Source organism: Hylobates moloch, unplaced genomic scaffold, assembly GCF_009828535.3.
Source record: "Hylobates moloch isolate HMO894 unplaced genomic scaffold, HMol_V3 SCAFFOLD_10, whole genome shotgun sequence".
Taxonomy (NCBI): Eukaryota; Metazoa; Chordata; class Mammalia; order Primates; family Hylobatidae; genus Hylobates; species Hylobates moloch.
The window spans coordinates 42,411,310-42,430,203 of NW_026652285.1; the positions used below are offsets into that span (position 1 = coordinate 42,411,310).

The window sequence follows — 18,894 nt, forward strand, 5'->3', positions numbered from 1 at the left end:
GTCTAGAACTCCTGGCTCAAGTGATCCTCCTGCCTCAGCCTCCCAAGTAGCTGGGACTACAGGCATGAACCACCATGCCCAGCTAATTAAACTTTTTTTTTTTTTTTTTTTTGTAGAGATGGAGTCTCACTATGTTACTCAGGTTGGTCTCAAACTCCTGGGTCAAAGTAATCCTCCTGCCTCAGCCTCCCAAAGTGCTGGGATTACAAGTGTGAGCCACTGTGCCTATACTTGGTTGACATTTTATAAACCCATCACCTGGTCCCAATCCCAGACCAGTGGTTCTTACTTGGATTCTTGTTAAAAATACAGATTCCTGATCCAGGCTAACTGTCCCCATTGCTATGGGAATTCTGTGGCAATTCAGCTGAGAATTCATGTTCCTGACAATACCCATCCCTCCCTGACCCAGTAGTAATGTTCAGATGCCAGGAAGGATCACTGACTTAGACTTCAGAGAAATTAGAGAAAAGCAATGAGAAGAATGTTAAAGCAAGAAATTGCACCGGACAAACCAGTTAAGTGTGGTTTACGGGTCTACAGCGAACATGGTAGAACATTTGGAGGATTTACAAAGAGCCTCTGGGATTCCAAGTGAGTTCCACTTTGGGAAAATGCCTTTTTTTTCTTTTCTTTTTCAAAGCAGTTACACATTTTAAGATAGGTGGATGGACCTAGGAGGTAGGTCAAAGGGCCACATCTGGTAAAGCTTACTTAACTTCTCCCCACCCCTCTCTTTTCCCAAAGATAATGGCCCCATTGCAGCCCAGCACCTCCAGGGCCCACATGCTGCCCTCGCGGAGACAGCCTGGCCTGCTGCACCTCCAGAGCTGCGGCGACCTTCACACCTTCACACCGGTGGGGAGGCCCCGAGCCGAGAGGAGGCCCCGGCGAGTGGAGGCTGAGCGGCCACACAGCCTCATTGGGGTCATCCGAGAGACTGTCCTGTGAACCCTGGAAGACAGAAGGCCACTCCAAGGGGAAGGATCCCTCTTGTCTCTGCCATTTCTTGGCTGGGAGCTGTGGTCCACCTCAAAAAAAGGAACACTCTGGAGGACACGTTTTCCCACCTGTTGACTCCCGTGTCTGCTGACCGAGGGCATTCAGGAGTAAATGCACAGGTCGGTCCAGGCCTGTCTGGGTTTGGGATGCACTGAGTTGGAGGTTATGAAAGCATTGATCCTCTCCTTCCTCTGCTGGGCCTTGCAGCATTCCCAAGGGTCACATGCCCTGGCATGGGCAGAAACTGGGCTAATGATTCTTTGCCCACTTCACTCCTCGTGTCTCTCTTTGTTGCTAAGTTCTTTCCCTCTTGGAAGGACAGATCTGCCGGGCTGCTATTTATAGTTGCCTTTGGCCTTTCACTGCTCTGCAAATTGGCAGGAAATAAGGCGATTAACCCTATGTGTCCACAAGCCTCAAGCCTTGTTTCAGGCCACCCTCAAATCACACTCTCTTTAGGCAAAACAGGAAACTTCTTAAGTGACAAATTTTAATGCCAGACATTTAAGGAGAGGATTATTGTTGATTCCATTTACTCATGCTTGCAAAACCAGAGACCCCTAAGGCAGAACTGAGAATAAACATGTTTACTTTGGGCCACTGGGCTTGATGTGTAATATTTGTTTACACTTAGGTGGCCAGGCCTTACCATACAGAGGGCTGGGAACTTGGAGCTGTGTGATCAGGCTCACCGGGCAGGCCACTGAACCGGTTTAATTTATAAAGCACCTGAAGCCCGTGGATAACATGTATCCTTCGTTCATTCAGCAAGCGCTTGGCTGGATGGCTTCATGGAGCTGCCTTCTCATGGGATCGTGAACAATAAATCAATAAAGTAATTACAGATTGGGGATTATTGCTGAAAAAGAGCAGTAGGTGGTTAGAGGGGCTTCTTCTTCGAGGAAATGGCACTTGAGCTGAGTCACGACTTAGTGGGTCAGGGAAGAATGTTCCAGGTAGAGAGAGAGAGGCGAAGAACACCAGAGGCCACTGTGACCACAGCCCTGAGTCAGGGCAGCGGTGGGCAGTAGCTGCACAGGCTGCCTGTTGTGCTAGCAATGAGATACTGTTGAGGAGTTTTCAGCAGAAGAGTGATGGATGTCAGCATATTTTCAAAAGATCACCATGCTGCATGGAGAATAGTTTGGGCCAGACATGAGTGGAGGTGAGGAGCTGAGTAAAGAGGTTACATAGGAAACGGAGGACTGCTTCCTGCTGGGGCACTACCTGTGCACCAGCTACTATGCTAAGAGCTTTGCACACACTCCTATTTTGTGCTCGTGACAGCGTAGGCGGTGGAAGCTGTTATTGTCCCTATTTTACAGATGTGGAAAGTGAGGTTCAGTAATTTGCCCACGGTGCCTCCGCAGCTAAGGGGTGGAGCTGCCATTCACACCCAGGCAGTCCAACTCCAGAAACTGCTCTGTTCCTCGACCTCCCAGACAAGAAATTGGTTTGCCATTTCATGCTTCTGTGAGAAAGGGCTGTTAAGACTTCTAGCTTGCCTCTTCAGACCACAGATTTTCTGGGTCCAAGCCAACGACCCGTGCCAGAGTGGGAGCTGTGGTGGGGACAAGGGATGGAGGAAAGGAGGGGAAAGACACTTGTGTGGAGGTGCTGAGCTGGGGTGGGAAGGGGGCTGTGGAAACAGCCCTGGAAATGGGAGAGATGGAGGGCTGTGAACAGGCTGGGGTCAGGCCCCTTGCCTGGGGTCAGCTGTGTTTGGGGAAGATCTACAGTGACATCTCAGAATGACATTTTCTCCGTTCTTATCCGCCCATTCCCAGAAACTGAATTCCCCTTCAGGCTCATGATCTTTCCATTTCTCTAGGAGTCCTCCTGTCAGCACCATAGCTGTCCAGTGGGGTCTGGCCCACTGCCTGGGGTAAGCCCCTGCCTTGTTTGAGGGCCTCACTGTAGCTCTCCGACATTCTGTGGACTGCCCATGCGGCCTGTTCTAATTTCTTCTCTCCTTCACAGCTGCTTGTGTACCCCCAAACTGGTTTTTCCAAGTGAGGCCTCACAGCTCTTAGCCAACCACTTTGTCCCACTCCCATAGCCAGGCAAGAGAAGGGACTGGCCTTTCCTTCCCTCACTCAGTCAGGCCTGGCTGTTCCTTTCTCACTGCCCTGGAATCTTTTTTTTTTTTTTTTCCCCCCAGCTGCATCCCTCTCCACCTTCCCTTCTGAACCCTATTGCTCACCTCCACCTGCCACCGCAGGCCTCCCTGTGTACCTGAAAGGCTCAAGGAAGACAGGTGGGCACCACAAGTGTGAACAGTGTCTGGCTTCTAGCTTTGGAGGGACAGTCACAGAGATGGCCTCAGCCATCCCTAGGAATGAGAAATTGCCAGCAACAACTGGAAGAGGAAAGGAGGCATAAAGCCTGAGAGCATCAGTTAGATGGACACCAGGAGCAAGTGGGGGCCGGTCTTAGCTTCACAGAATTGTCCCGGCAAATTCAGAAATGGCGAAATCTGAAAACCTATTTCTGCCTTCCTTCCCTGACTTTAAGGAGTATTAAAGTAAAGAAAAACAAAACAAAACACAGAAACACACACACACACACACACACACACACACACACACACACACACATATATATATATAACAATAGTTTACATGTTTACATATATTTAGCATGGGAGGGAACTCAGAAATCATGTGATTTATCTCCTTGCTAGTTCATCTGGGTAGTAATATATTTTTAAATACTTAAGCATTAATAATGATACACATGCTCATAGGTTAACTGAACATATATAGCGAGGGCAGCTGTTTCGCCTTTGGAGTTCCTTAGGAATCCATAGTCCAGAGGTGTTAACAAAGCGTTTCAAATGTGGTTATCAAAATTACACCAGAGGGTTGATTAATTAGCATAAGGGATGTTTGAAATAAGTTTTCACTGGTGAAGTAAATAACGTTCACAATATGTGGCCAGCTAGGAGCACTGCACGGTCATTGTTGCCTCTGTACCAGTGAGGCATCAGAATCTGGTCCCCACTTTGTGAGACTGTCACAGGATGGACCGAGATTCAGCCTGCTCCTTCAGAACCCCAACCTTTCAAGCAAGCTACGTGTCTGAGAATCTGAGGACAGCTAGGACTTCCCCGAGCTTACAAACTGTTTTGTGCAGCCTTGCCAATGAGCATGGCTGGCTGGCAGAATTGCTCAAGACCTGCTTTCATTGGAGCATCTTGATGGTGAGGTTTGGAGGAGGAGTCTATGGCCCCTAATTTCTAGACGCTGCCTGTATTTGTCAAAAGAACCAGACATTTGCTGAACTGTCTAATTGGGTAGGTCAGATCATGCTACCCCCTCAATTTGCAGAAAAGGAAACTGAGGCCCAGTGCTAAGAATGGGGCAGGGGTAAGAGACCAGCACTTATGGCTGGAGTTAACCTTTGGTGTCGTCCATTCCATGAATTTGAACAATGCATGATGACATGTGTATACAGAGTAGTTCCACCGCCCTAAAATCCTCTGTGCTCCACCCAGTCATGCCTCTCTCCCCTAACTCCTGGCAACCGCTGGTCCGTTGACAGTCTCCATAGTTTTGCTTTCCCCAGAATGTTATACAGTTGGAATCAGGTACTATACAGCCTTTTCAGACTGACTTCTTTCACTTAGTAATATGCATTCAAGTTTCCTGTATCTTTCCATGGTCTGATAATCCATTCAAACCCTTGAAAAATTATTTGATTCAATAGTCATAAAAGTACTCTATCATGTTAACATCTCAAAACACTTACCCTCACTTTCTGAATTTACTCATGTCAGGGACCAGGGAAAAACAAGTCTGCAGCCCATGCTGGATTAGTGTTCACCTGGGTTCCCACTCTAGACAGAGTCTCCTAGTTTCGTTTGTCCTGTGTGATAGGCCCTGGGGACACTGATGAAGAGGACTGGGAGGGAACAGGTGGGGACCCCCTCTTCCCTCTGTACCCATGTTTGTCTCTGAGGCTACCTGTGAGCTGAGGCCCGTCCTCACAGCGAGACCCATGGTGTGAAGATCCAAGGCTTTGGCGAGTCCCTCAGGATTAGGAAGAACTGGCAGAGGAAGAAGGGGGCTGCAGCCAGGCCTCCACTCAGTGGGAGCGGAATTCTGGAAGCAGAACAAAGGGGCCCATTTCCACCTCCCCCCAGGCCGCTCGCTGTAGGATGCAGAGGAGGACGGTGGGGCAGGGAGGGAAGGGCCCAGGACAAGGCCATCTTTGTTTCCGTGTTGTTCCTCCCTGAGGCCTCTGCAAGGAAGTCAAGTCTGAAGTCAAAAGATGCCACTTTTCTTCCACTCTCTCTCTGCAGAAGCCTTCATCCTCTCATTCACTCAACAGGTATTTATGGAGCTCCAGGATACCAGGCTGTGGGCCAGGGGCTGAGGGTAGAATGCAGAGCAGGAAGAAGGGACACACAAATCACAAATTACAAATGCAAAGCCATCTTCCTCTTGGCTGCTGAACCGTGCCCAGGCCCCAGCAAGGAGGGGGAGCCAAGAGAGGGTGACTTTGAGACCAACAGGCACACGCCTGGTTTCTCAGAGGCTGGCATGAAGGATCCCTTATCCCGCATTATCAAACAGGCTCACGTGGCAGATGGTTCACCATCCTGGGAATTCTTGATGAAAAGTTATTCATGACTATTGTTAAAGATGGTAACGGGCTGAGCACCGTGGCTCACACCTGTAATTCCAGCACTTCGGAAGGCCGAGGCAGGTGGATCACCTGAGGTCAGGAGTTCGAGACCAGCCTGGTCGACATGCTGAAACCCCGTCTCTACTAAAGATACAGAAATTAGCCAGGTGTGATGATGGGTGCCTGTAATCCCAGCTACTTGGGAGGCTGAGGCAGGAGAATTGCTTGAACCCAGGAGGTGGAGGTTGCAGTGAGCCAATATTGTGCCACTGCACTCCAGCCTGGGCGATAGAGCGAGACTCCATCTAAAAAAAAAAGATGGTAAGGAAGACTTATTCAAGCAGGAGCCACCACAGTGGGGTTCTGCAATAGGGGAGAAAGGTCAGACTGAACCCCTATAGCAGGACAAGTGGAGATTTATATAGCCAAGGAGCAATGTTGGGGTCAGTAGATAGAAAAGTACTAAGAGGAGACATGAGGGCTGGGGCAATTCTTGATACACCAAGTCACTAGGATTCTTGCTGAAGGCAGGCCAGGGTGATAAGCTATCAGGGTAGGGAATGAGGAATGTGATCAGATACGAGGGATAGGAGATTTTTGCTAAACTGACTCAGCAGAATTCTTGCTAAAACTGGACTAAGAGTCCAAGAGTCAGAAAGAGGACTCAGGCAGGGTGCAATAGCTCATGCCCATAATCCCAACACTTTGAAAACTGAGGTGGGAGGATCACTTGAGTCCAGAAGTTCAAGACCAGACTGGGCAACATAGTGAGACCCCATCTCTACAAAAAAGTGTAAAAATTAGCCAGGCATGGTGCATGTCTGTAGTCCCAGCTACTTGGGAGGCTGAGGTTGGAGGATCACTTGAGCCCAGGAGGTTGAGGCTGCAGTGAGCCATGATTGCACCACTGCACTCCAACCTGGGTGACAGAGTGAGACACTTTCTTAAAAATACAAAAAAGAAAAAAAAACCCCAAAAACAAAACAACAACCAACAACAACAACAACAAACATCAAAAAGAGAGAAAGAGGACTCAGAAGAGGCTTATTCAAGTTTGGTCAAGGGGTGAGTGTGTCAGACTCCAAGGAGCACCTCCGTTTCTGAGTGGGAACGCTCATCACACTGTGTCCCTTGCCTCAGGCTTGTCACTGTCTAAAGAAAAATGCTCCTTTCATTCCAACAGCTGGCAGGATCTCTGTGTTTTGCCCTAACGAAGCTAGAGCCAAAATTCAGGATGAATCATCGTTCTTCTCTGGCAAAGTGGCTGTAGGTCCCAGGTCTATGGAGGCTTTCCCAGAATCTTTTAGATACTGTTCATGAATTCTGATCCAAAAGGAATATTTCATAGTGCAAGCAGGATCACATATTAGGCAGAAAAGAATTCCAAGCAAGGAGAGTTGCTGGGATTATTCTGCTCTGGTTGCGAGCTGTTTCTCCCGCCGTCCTGTATCTGCTTGGTGGAGACAAGCAGGTGTTCAACAGTAATCATACACCAAAATATGAGAGGTGTCAGGCATGGAGGCCTCTCTCCTTATTTTGTAGATGAGACCAACATCCGGAGTGGTAAACAAATTTGCTTGGTCTCATACGAGCTTCAAGTGTCAGCATGCCACAACTTTAGCCTGTGTCTCCTGCCTTCCATTACAGCAGACTGCTTGCTCTTCTCTAGACTGCCGTGGCAGGGAACTATAGAGAGGCGAAAGAAACACACCACTGGAACTCATAGGGAACTGAAATGGTAACACCAGTGTGTCACTTACAAATGGTGATAATGAGGCCAGGCACAGTGGCTTGCACCTGTAATCCCAGCACTTTGGGAGGCCAAGGTGAGAGGATTGCTTGAACCTGAGAGCTTGAGACCAGCCTGAGCAACAGAGTGAGACCCTGTCTCCACAAAAGATAAAAAAGCCAGGTATGGTGGTGCATACCTGTGGTCTCAGCTACTCAGGAGGCTGAGTTGGGAGGATCACTTGAGTCCAGGAGGTTGAGGTTGCAGTAATCTATGATGGTGCCACTGCACTCCAGCCTGGGTGACAGAGCAAGACCCTGTCTTCAAAAAAAAAAAGATAATAATGAGTAGCATTTATTGTGAGCCCTTCCAGAGCTGTCTTATTAACTTAGTTGAAGTAATCTTCACAATAGTCTTCACAATTCTTTACCAATTATTATGACTCTACTTGATTGCTCTTGTTTAATTACATTTGGCAGACATCTCTACTACAATGTTGAAGAGTAGTGGAAATACAACATCCTTGTCATGTTCCTGATCTTAGAGGAAATGCCTTTGACGTTTCTCCATTAGATATTAGCTTTAGGACAAAAATAAATAAGTAAATAAATAAATAAATAATATATAAAAATAGCATACCTCAGTTCCTATGTTCTTGAGGGTTTTTGTTTTGTTGTAATTGATTTTTGTTTGTTTCATGAAGGGGTACTGGATTTTGTCAAAGGCTCTCTCAGCATCTCTGGAAATAATCATATTATTTTTCCCCTTTAGGTTTATTAATGTGGATTATGGTATTAATGGATTTTGAATAGTGAACCAACCTTGAATTATTGAATAAATCCCATTAATTCATGGTGTATTATTTTCTTAATGTGATGTTGGATTCTGTTTGCTAACATTTTATTTCAAAAATTTTCAGTGCTATTTATTAATGATACTGGTTTATATGTTTCTGTATACTCTTTATCTGGTTTGGGTATCAGTATTTTATTAGATTCATAAAATGAATTGGGAAGTTTTCCTTCTTTTTCAGTGCTCTGAAATATTTTAGAGAACACTGGTCTTTGGAGGTATGGTAGAATTTCCTGTCAAAGCCCTTGGTGCTTTTCTGCAGAATAGTTCCTTAATACATTTCTATATTTATTCTATTAAAATTGGTCCATTTAAACTTTCCAACTCTAGTGAGGGTCAATTTTGGTAATTTTTATCTCCCTGGGAAATCATCTGTCTACTTCATCCAGTTTTTCAAATTTATTTGCATAGAAATTTGTCATCTCTTATAATTAAAAAAAAAATTCTTCTGTTCCAATGGTTATTTCCCCCTTGTCATTTTAAATTTTATATATTTATGGTTTCCCTTCTTTTTTCTTGTTAGCTGTTTTTTTTAAAACCTATATTTTATTTATTAATCATATCCACTGTTTATTCACTTTCTCATTAATTTTTGCTTTTAGTTTTTAGATTTTTTTTTTTTTTTTGAGACAGGGTCTCACTTTGTCACCCAGGCTGGAGTGCAGTCGTGAGATTATGGCTCACTGCAGCCTTGACCTCCCCAGGCCCAGCGATCCTTCTACCTCAGCCTCCTGAGTAGCTGGGACTACAGGCACACACCATCATGGCCAGCTAATATTTGTGTTTTTTGTAGAGATGGGGTTTCCCCATGTTGCCCAGGCTGGTCTGGAACTCATGGGCTCAAATAATCCTCCCACCTCAGCCTCCCAAAGTGCTAGGATTGCAGACGTGAGCCACAGCACCTGGCTGCCTTTAGCTTTATTATTTTCTTTTTTGTGCTTTCTTTTGTTTTACTTTGTTGTTCTTTTTTTGGTGCTTTGAGCTGGAAATTTAATTCGTTTCATGTTATTTTCTTACTTTCATTGATAAAAAAGTGTTTAGTGCAATGGATTTTCTTATCACTGCTTGAATTGAATCCCATAGAATCTGATATATTTTCATCGTGATTAGGGACCCCCTTGAAAAAAAAGAAAACAAAATTAGGAATACAAAATTAGGTACAGGGCATTGAAAGGGGCTAATTATGGGATAATCCATGATACTTGAATTTCAGTGAATTTACAATAAATCCACCGCTGTTCAAGAATAAGACTTCGGAGTTTACACCTGAGTTTTGGGTAAGTGGTTGGCATTTTTGAGATGGGCAGCAATAAGAAAAGACCCTGAGACCATGAGTAACAAGAAAAAGGAACTGGAAAGAGAATGAACTATAATGTGTAGGCAGAATTAATCTCAATATAATCTTACCATCTGCATGATTGTCTTACTATCACCAGTTGCAAATGATTAAAAGGAGTTTCTGTATGTTAAGTATTGTGTTTCAGATCACACATTTGGTTAAATGAGGCTACATGCAGCCCAGTCCAACCCTGAAGCCTATGTTTTCTTCACTACATGCACCATATTGCTGGTGCCAGAAAGGACTGGCTTCAGTGCTCCTCCCATCTTCCTCCATAAGCTGTGAGCTGAGGAACTTCTTATAGAAAGTCACCTGGAAAGACAAGTACTGGCAGTGTGGGATTACTTATTACAGGGAATTTGACAAAACATGGTGACCATATTAGTCATCTATTGCTGTGTAATGAACTATCCCCAAATGACAAACATTTATTATGTCACAGGCTCTGAGGGTCAGAAATCCATGAGCAGCTTAGTTGGGTGCGTCTGGCTTAGAGTTTTTCATGAGGTTGACATCCAATAGTTGGCTAGAGCTACACTCATCTCAAGACTCAACCAGGGCTGGAGGGTCTGCTTGCAAGCTCACTTATGCAGTGTGGATGGGCCTCAGTTTCTCACTGGTTACCAAGACTTCACCACATAGACTTCTTACCATGTAGGCCTCACTATGTAGGCTTCTCCATAGGGCTGCTCATAACATGGCAGCTTGCTTCCCACAGTGAGATGAGAGAGACAGAGAGAGAGAGCAAACCAGAAAGCCCACCCAAGATGGAAGCCACAGTCTTTTTATAACATATCTTAGAAGTAATACACCGTATTTATGTTTATTAGAAGCAAATCACTAGGTCCTACCCACACTCAAGGGGAGGGAAATTGAACTGTACCTTTTGAAGGAAGGGGTATTTAAAATATGTGTGGACATTGTTGAGGTTCAGGACACATGTCTCAGTCTGTTTTCTGTTGCTATAACCAAATACCTGAGACTGGGTAACTGTTTTTTGGATAGGGTCTTGCTGTGTCACCCAGGCTGGAGTGCAGTGGCGCAATCTCGGCTCACTGCAAGCTCTGGCTCCTGGGTTCACGCCATTCTCCTGCCTCAGCCTCCCGAGTAGCTGGGACTACAGGCGCCGCCACCATGCCCAGTTAATTTTTTGTATTTTTAGTAGAGACAGGGTTTCACTGCAGTCTCGATCTCCTGACCTTGTGATCTGCCCGCCTTGGCCTCTCAAAGTGCTGAGATTACAGGCATGAGCCACTGCGCCCGGCCTAGAGCATAACTTCTTTGTCCAAACATTCTTGTCTACACCTATGCACTTCTTTGTCGAACTTAGCATAAAAATACACAAGTTTCTCTGTTCCTTTGGTTCTTCAGTTTTGAAGGCTTTCATGTCACATGAACTTTATACATTAAATAAATTTGTATGCTTTTTCACTTGTTAATCTGTCTTTTGTTACAAGGTCCTCAGCTATGAAGCTAGCCATGGGTGAAAAGAGGAATTTTTTCTCTCTTACAATGTATTTTTAAACCCATCACAGTGTTACTGGCTGTGTATGCACACCTTTCAGAATTTATTCCTGCCATGGGATTTGTAACAAGGTATTTTTCCTAGGCTAAAGCCATCCTCCAAAACCCATTCCTTGCTCTCCCTGTAAATCTAAGCCTCATCATGCCCTGTGGCATATAGAGAAGAGGTCACCCTCATTCCTGTCTGCATTCATTCACTCACTCAGCAAATATTCATCAAGTGACAACGAGATGTTGGGCATATACCCAGGTACTGGGGATAGAGACGTGGAAAAAGCACATGAAGTCTCTGCCCTCATAGAGCTCACATTTGAATGGGAGGAGCCAGACAATGAATAAAAAGATAATTGAAATAACAGCAATGGTAGTAAGGGCTATGAAGAAAAATAATGAATAGGAGGTGTTGGGCACTGCTACCTTAGAGTGACCATGGTAGGTCCTCTGCACTGTGTTGGAGGAGGTACTCAGAGAAATCCCCTCTGCTGAGGTGACATTTCAGCAGAAATTTGAATGAAATGAGAGTCAGCCACAGGGATATTGGGAGAAAGTACAGCAGGGGCAAAGGCCCTGAGGCAGGAGTGTTCTTGGTGTGTGTTCAGGGAGTAGTGTGGTTGGAATGGAGTGAGCAAAAGGACAATGAATAGGAAATGAAATCAGAGAGGTAGCCAGGCATCAGATCAGGGCTTTGCAAGGTCCTTGGATTTAGTCTAGTGTGATGGGACTCACTTGGAGGGTTTTGAGCAGACGAAAGATGCAATCTGATTTCATCATGTTCTTGGGGTCACTCTGACTGCTAAATGAGGCATGGGATGGGGGAGAAGAAAGGAAACAGGGGGCCAGTTAGGGGACTGCTGTGGTCATTCAGGTAAAGAAGGTGGTGGCTTGTTCTGAGGAGGACACAGTGGAGGTCATGAGACATGGTCAGATTTGGATGTGATACCTTCCACATTGCTGTTTCCAGGAAGTGGTGCTGATGACTTAAGACAAGGATGTTTCTGCTACTTTTGTATGTTTCTAGCTAGCTGGTGGTCGTTCTTTTAACAAACTCCCATGTTATGTACTATGTTCCAGGTGCTCTCCTGGTGTAATGGTAAAGAAGTGAACCAGACACTGTCCCCACCCACAAGACAATCACAGAACACCAGAGAGGCAGAGCAGATACATCACATTCCAATGTGCTAAATGGTGGAAAAAATACTAGAGGCATCGCAAAGCAGCAAGCCATTCACCCTGGGAGCAGGCGCGAAGACTGAATAGGATTTGCATGGGCAGGAAAGGGGTGGCAGGTGTTGCAGGCGCAGGATAAAGCTGTCCGTGTCCGGGAGCAGTGAGGAGCCACAGAAGATGAGGCAAGGCAGAAGTTAGAGGCCGGGCACGGTGGCTCACGCCTGTAATCCCAGCACTTTGGGAGGCCGAGGCGGGCAGATCACTAGGTCAGGAGATCGAGACCATCCTGGCTAACACGATGAAACCCCATCTCTACTAAAAATACAAAAAATTAGTTGGGCGTGGTAGCAGGTGCCTGTGGTTCCAGCTACTCAGGAGGCTGAGGCAGGAGAATGGCGTGAACCCGGGAGGTGGAGCTTGCAGTGAGCCGAGATTGCGCCACTGCACTCTAGCCTGGGTGACAGAGCAAGACTCTGTCTCAAAAAAAAAAAAAGAAGTTAGAACCAGGCTTGTAAAGACCCTGGAATGCCAAGCTAAAGCCATTAGACTTTATTCTTGGAGGCACACGAGGAGGCCCTGAGTAAGCCCAGTGACAGCAGAGAGTATGAGCTGGAGTGGAAACAACTGGAAATATGAACTCCTTTTGTGATGCTACTGTTAATACTTTCGCTGGTGTCCGTATGAAGAGACCACCAAACAGGCTTTGTGTGAGCAATAAAGCTGTTTATTTCACCTGGGTGCAGGCGGGCTGAGTCCGAAAAGAGAGTCAGCGAAGGGAGATGGGGTGGGGCTGTTTTATAGGATTTAGGTAGGTAAAGGAAAAAGGGGGGTTGTTCTCTGGCAGGCAGGAGTGGGGGTCACAAGGTGCTCAGTAGGGGAGCTTTTGAGCCAAGATGAGCCAGGAGAAGGAATTTCACAAGATATTGTCATCAGTTAAGGCAGGAACAGGCCATTTTCACTGCTTTTGTGGTGGAATGTCATCAATTAAGGCAGGAACCGGCCATCTGGATGTGTACGTGCAGGTCACAGGGGATAGGATGGCTTAGCTTGGGCTCAGAGGCCTGACATTCCTGTCTTCTTATACTAATAAGAAAAATAAAACGAAATAGTGGTAAAGTGTTGGGACGGTGAAAATTTTTTGGGGGTGGTATGGAGAGAGAATGGGCGATGTTTCTCAGGGCTGCTTTGAGCAGGATTAGGGGTGGCGTGGGAACCTAGAGTGGGAGAGATTAAGCTGAAGGAAGATTTGGTGGTAAGGGGTGATATTGTGGGGTTGTTAGAAGAAACATTTGTCATTTAGAATTATTGGTGATGGCCTGGATACAGTTTTGTATGAATTGAAAAACTAAACAGAATAAGAGAAGGAGAGAAACAGGTATTAAAGGACTAAGAATTGGGAGGACCTAGGACATCTAATTAGAGAGTGCCTAAGGAGGTTCAGCATAGCCTTGCCAGCAAAGATTATTTATTTACTTTAAGAGTTAAGAGTGGTGGTTTGGGGATGGCACCAGGAGATATCAGCTGTGATGGCTTCGAGAAACAGTGTAAACTGGCAGTGTAAACAAGAGCAGGGCATGTGTAGAGTAGTTGAGAACGGTGAATAGGAGTATGACTACACAGAAGATAGTAGGGATGACAAGTTTTTTGGGGCACAGTCCGAGTTCGTCTGGTGTCTGGAATGAGACTGGGGCCTAATAAAAAGGAGCGTCCATACAGGAGCTCAAATGGGCTGTACCCTGTAGCATTCCAAGGACAGGCCTGAATTCTGAGAAAGGATAGTGGTAAAAGTATTGTCCAGTCCTTTTTAAGTTGGTGGCTGAGCTTGGTGAGGTGTGTTTTTAAAAGACCATTAGTCCGTTCTACCTTTCCTTAAGACTGAGGACTGTAAGGGATATAAAGGTTCCACTGAATACTAAGAGCCTGAAAAAATGCTTGGCTGATTTGACTAATAAAGGCCAGTCTGCTATCAGACTGTATAGAGGTGGGAAGGCCAAACGGAGGGATTATGCCTGACAGAAGGGAAGAAATGACTGTGGTGGCCTTCTTAGACCCTGTGGGAAAGGCCTCTACCTATCCAGTGAAAGTGTCTGCCCAGACCAAGAGGTATTTTAGTTTCCTGACTCGGGGCATGTTGAGTAAAGCTAATTTGCCAGTTCTGGGCGGGGGCAAATCTTTGAGCCTGATGTGTAGGGAAGGGAGGGGGCCTGAATAATCCCTGAGGAGTAGTAGAGTAGCAGATGGAACACTGAGAAGTTATTTCCTTGAGGATAGATTTCCATGATGGAAAGGAAATGAGAGGTTCTAAGAGGCGGGCTAGTGGCTTGTACTATAGCATAGCCTGCCCTTGCTAGTGTGGGACGATTAGGCCTGGTGGAACTGCCATCAATAAACCAAGTGTGATCAGGGTGAGAAACAGGGAAGAAGGAAATGTGGGGAAATGGGGTGAACGTCAGATGGATCAGAGAGATGCAGTCATGAGGGTCAGGTGTGGTATCAGGAATAATGTGGGAGGCCAGATTGAAGTCCGGGCCAGGAACAATGGTAATTGTGGGAGACTCAACAAAGAGTGAGTACAGCTGAAGGAGCCAGGGAGCAGAAAGTATATGTGTCAGATGTGAGGAAGAAAATAGATTTTGGAAATTATGAGAGTGAGTTGAGCATAGTTTGTGATTTTAAGGGCCTCTAAAAGTATTAGGGCGGCAGCAGCCACTGCACGGAGACATGATGGCCAGCCTAAAACAGTAAGGTCAAGTTGTTTGGACAAAAAGGCTACAGGACGCGATCCCGGTCCTTGTGTAAGAATTCCGACTGCACAGCCTTGCACTTCAGCTGTGTGTAATGAAAAGGGTTGGGCTGAATCAGGGAAAGCTAGGGTGGGGGCAGTCTCTAAAGCTGTCTTCAAGGAACGGAAAGAGGAGTGGGGAAAGGATTTAGGATCTATGGGGTCAGCTAGGTTTCCTTTTGTGAGTTTATGTAATGGTTTTGTTAGGATGGCAAAACCAGCTATCCAAAGGTGAAAGTATCCAACCATGCCCAGGAAGGAAAGGAGTTGTTGTTTTGTAGAAGAGGTTGGGGTTTGAGAGATTAGTCAGACATGATCGGCAGGGAGAGCACGTGTGTTTTTATGAGAATTATTCTGAGATAGGTAACAGATAAGGAAGAAATTTGGGCTTGACTGAAGTAATGGGGGCTGTCTGTGAAGTTTCCAGCAGTACAGCCCAGGTAATTTGCTGAGCCTGATGGGTGTCGGGGTCAGTCCAAGTGAAAGCAAAGAGAGGCTGGGATGAAGGGTGCAAAGGAATAGTAAAGAAAGCATGTTTGAGATCCAAAACAGAATAATGGATTGTGGAGGGAGGTATTGAGGATAGGAGAGTATATGGGTTTGGCACCATGGGGTAGATAGGCAAAACAATTTGGTTGATAAGGCATAGATCCTGAACTAACTTGTAAGGCTTATCTGGTTTTAGAACAGATAAAATGGGGGAATTGTAAGGAGAGTTTATAGGCTTTAAAAGGCCATGCTGTAGCAGGCGAGTGATAACAGGCTTTAATCCTTTCAAAGCTTGCTGTGGAATGGGATATTGGCATTGAGCAGGGTAAGGGTGATTAGGTTTTAATGAGATGGTAAGGGATGCATGATCGGTCACCAAGGAGGGAGTAGAGGTATCTTATACTTGTGGGTTAAGGTGGGGGGATACAAGAGGAGGACGCAAAGGAGGCTTTGGATTGAGAAGAAGGGCGTCAATAAGATGCAGCTGTAGTCCAGGAATAGTCAGGGAAGCAGATAATTTAGTTAAAGTGTCTCTGCCTAATAAGGGAACTGGGCAGGTGGGGATAATTAAAAAGGAGTGCTTAAAAGAGTATTGTCTAAGTTGGCACCAGTTAGGGAGTTTTAAGAGGTTTAGAAGCCTGGCTGTCAATACCCACAACAGTTATGGAGGCAAGGGAAACAGGCCCTTGAAAAGAAGGTAATGTGGAGTGGGTAGCCTGCGCATTGATTAAGAAGGGGACGGACTTACCTTCCGCTGTGAGAATTACCTAACGCTCGACATCTGTGAAGGTCTACGGGGCTTCCAAGGCGATCGGGCAGCGTCAGTCTTCAGCCACTAAGCCGAGATCTGGGAAGGAAGGAGTCAGTCAGAGAGCCTTGGGCCAGAGTTCCAGGGACTCTGGGAGTGGCTGCCAGGTGAGTTGAACAGTCCGATTTCCAGTGGGGTCCTGCACAGATGGGACACGGCTGAGGAGGAATCCTGGGCTGCGGGCATTCCTTGGCCTGGTGGCCACATTTCTGGCACTTGTAGCAAGCTCCTGGGGGAGGAGGTTCTGGAGGAACACCTGGCCACTGCGGTTTAGGCGTTTGGAAGTTCTTGTGTGCTGGAGTTGTGGCTGGGGTTTGTCTCACAGTGGAGGCAAGGAATTGCAACTCAAATATGTTGCTACTTGGCTGCCTCTATTATTGTACACCTTGAAGGCGAGGTTAATTAAGTCCTGTTGTGGGGTTTGAGGGCTGGAATTTAATTTTTGGAGTTTTATTTAATGTCGGAAGCAGATTGGGTAATAAAATGTATATTGAAAATAAGACGGCCTTTTGACCTTTTAGGGTCTAGGGCTGTAAAGCGTCTCAGGGTTGCTGCCAAACGAGCCATGAACTGGGCTGGATTTTTATATTTGATGAAAAAGAGCCTAAATGCTATCTGATTTGGGATAAAGAAAAAGGAGCATTAACCTTGACTATGCCTTTAGCTCCAGCCACCTTTTTAAGAGTAAACTGCTGGGCAGGTGGGGAAGGGCTAGTCATGGAACGAAACTGTAAGCCAGACTGGGTGTGAGGAGGGGAGGTGATAAAAGGATTATAGGGTGGATGAGCGGAGGCTGAGGAAGAATTGGGACCTAGCTTGGCCTGGCGAGGAGGGGAGAGGTCAGATGGGTCTGTAGAAAAGGAAGATTAGAAAGACTCAGCGACACTTGGGGTTGGGACTGGGGACAGGTGGGAGGGAAAGAAGGAAGATTTGGGATGAGCTGCATTGGGCACAGAGACTAGGAAGGGACTGATGTGTGAAAGAATGCCTGGACGTCAGGCACCTCAGACTGTTTGCTTATTTTACGACAAGAATTATTTAGATCTTGTAGGACAGAAAATTTGAAAGTGCCATTTTTCTGGCTTTTCGTAACTACTGTTGAGTTTGTATTGGGGTCAAGCGGCATTGCAGAAGAAAATAAGACGCTTAGATTTTAGGTCAGGTGAGAGTTGAAGAGGTTTTAAGTTCTTAAGAGCACAGGCTAAGGGAGAAGAAGGAGGAATGGAAGGTGGAAGCTTGCCCATAGTGAAGGAGGCAAGCCCAGAGAAAAGAGTAGAGACACGGAGAAGGGGTGGGGGGTTCTTGCGTTCCAGAAAAACAGAGAAGGGGTCGGGGCATGGAAATACGGGGTTGGGGTGCAGAGATAAGAGGTCGGGGCACGGAAATAAGGGATGGGGCACAGAGATAAGAGGTCGGGGTTCCTGTCCCTCCCCCAGAAAAGCGGGGCTTGCCGCTAAGGGTGAAGGACAAAGGCAGGCGTCCCTGTGTGGTCTGAAACCTCTGAAACCTGGGTGAATAATCAGAGAGGCATCCCTGCAATGATTAAACACCAAGGGAAGGCTGCCTTCCCTAGTCCGTGACCAGCGCCGGAGTTTTGGGTCCATGGATAAATCGTGTCTCCTTTGTCTCTACCAGAAAATGAAAGGAATTGAAATTAAGAGAAGGGAGAGACTGAAGTGTGGCGCCAAGATTGAAAGGAGAAAGAGGTTGAGGGATAGTGAGGGAGGTTGGAGAAGAGAGTAAAAAGAGGCCGCTTACCGGATTTGAAATTGGTGAGATGTTTCTTGGGCTGGTCGGTCTGAGGACCTGAGGGCATAGGTGGATCTTTCTCACGGAGCAAAGAGCAGGAGGACAGGGGATTGATCTCCCAAGGGAGGTCCCCTGATCCGAGTCACGGCACTAAATTTCACTCGTGTCCATGTGAAGAGACCACCAAACAGGCTTTGTGTGAGCAATACAATTGTTTATTTCACCTGGGTGCAGGTGGCTGAGTCGGAAAAGAGAGTCAGTGAAGGGAGATAGGGGTGGGGCCGTTTTATAGGATTTAGGTAGGTAAGGGAAAAAGGAAGGTTGTTCTCTGGCCGGCAGGAGTAGAGGTCACAAGGTGCTCAGTAGGGGAGCTTTTGAGCCAGGATAAGCCAGGAGAAGGAATGTCACAAGATAATGTCATCAGTTAAGGCAGGAACAGGACATTTTCACTTCTTTTGTGGTGGAATGTCATCAGGACCTGGCCATCTGGATGTGTACGTGCAGGTGACAGGGGATATGATGGCTTAGCTTGAGCTCAGAGGCCTGACAAATACCATTAGGAAAGATTTAGGATTTAAAATAGCAAGAAAAAAAATGGAAGTAGTCCTAATATCCAGCGAGAAGAATACATTATTTTGCATTAACATTTTAAAAAGTTGTATATAAGCAAAAATTAGCCAGGAGTGGTGGCACGAGCCTGTAATCCCAGCTACTCGAGAGGCTGCGGCATGAGAATCGCTTGAACCTGGGAGGCGGAGTTTGCAGTGAGCCAAGATTGTGCCACTGCACTCCAGCCTGGGTGACAGAGTGAGACTCCTCTCAAG

At 46.3% G+C, this 18,894-nt stretch overlaps 1 protein-coding gene across 2 annotated transcripts in view; it reads left to right on the plus strand.

The window, feature by feature from the left end:
- The window catches only part of ENTREP1 (endosomal transmembrane epsin interactor 1), a 67,345-nt gene extending 65,654 nt beyond the window's left edge, over window positions 1–1,691 (plus strand). For both annotated transcript variants that reach the window (XM_032164244.2, XM_032164245.2), the window contains exon 11: window positions 748–1,691. In XM_032164244.2, coding sequence (XP_032020135.1) covers window positions 748–951 — 204 coding nt within the window. In that variant the 3' untranslated portion in view covers window positions 952–1,691. The remainder of the gene's footprint in view (window positions 1–747) is intronic.
- The last annotated feature ends 17,203 nt before the right edge of the window (window positions 1,692–18,894 follow it).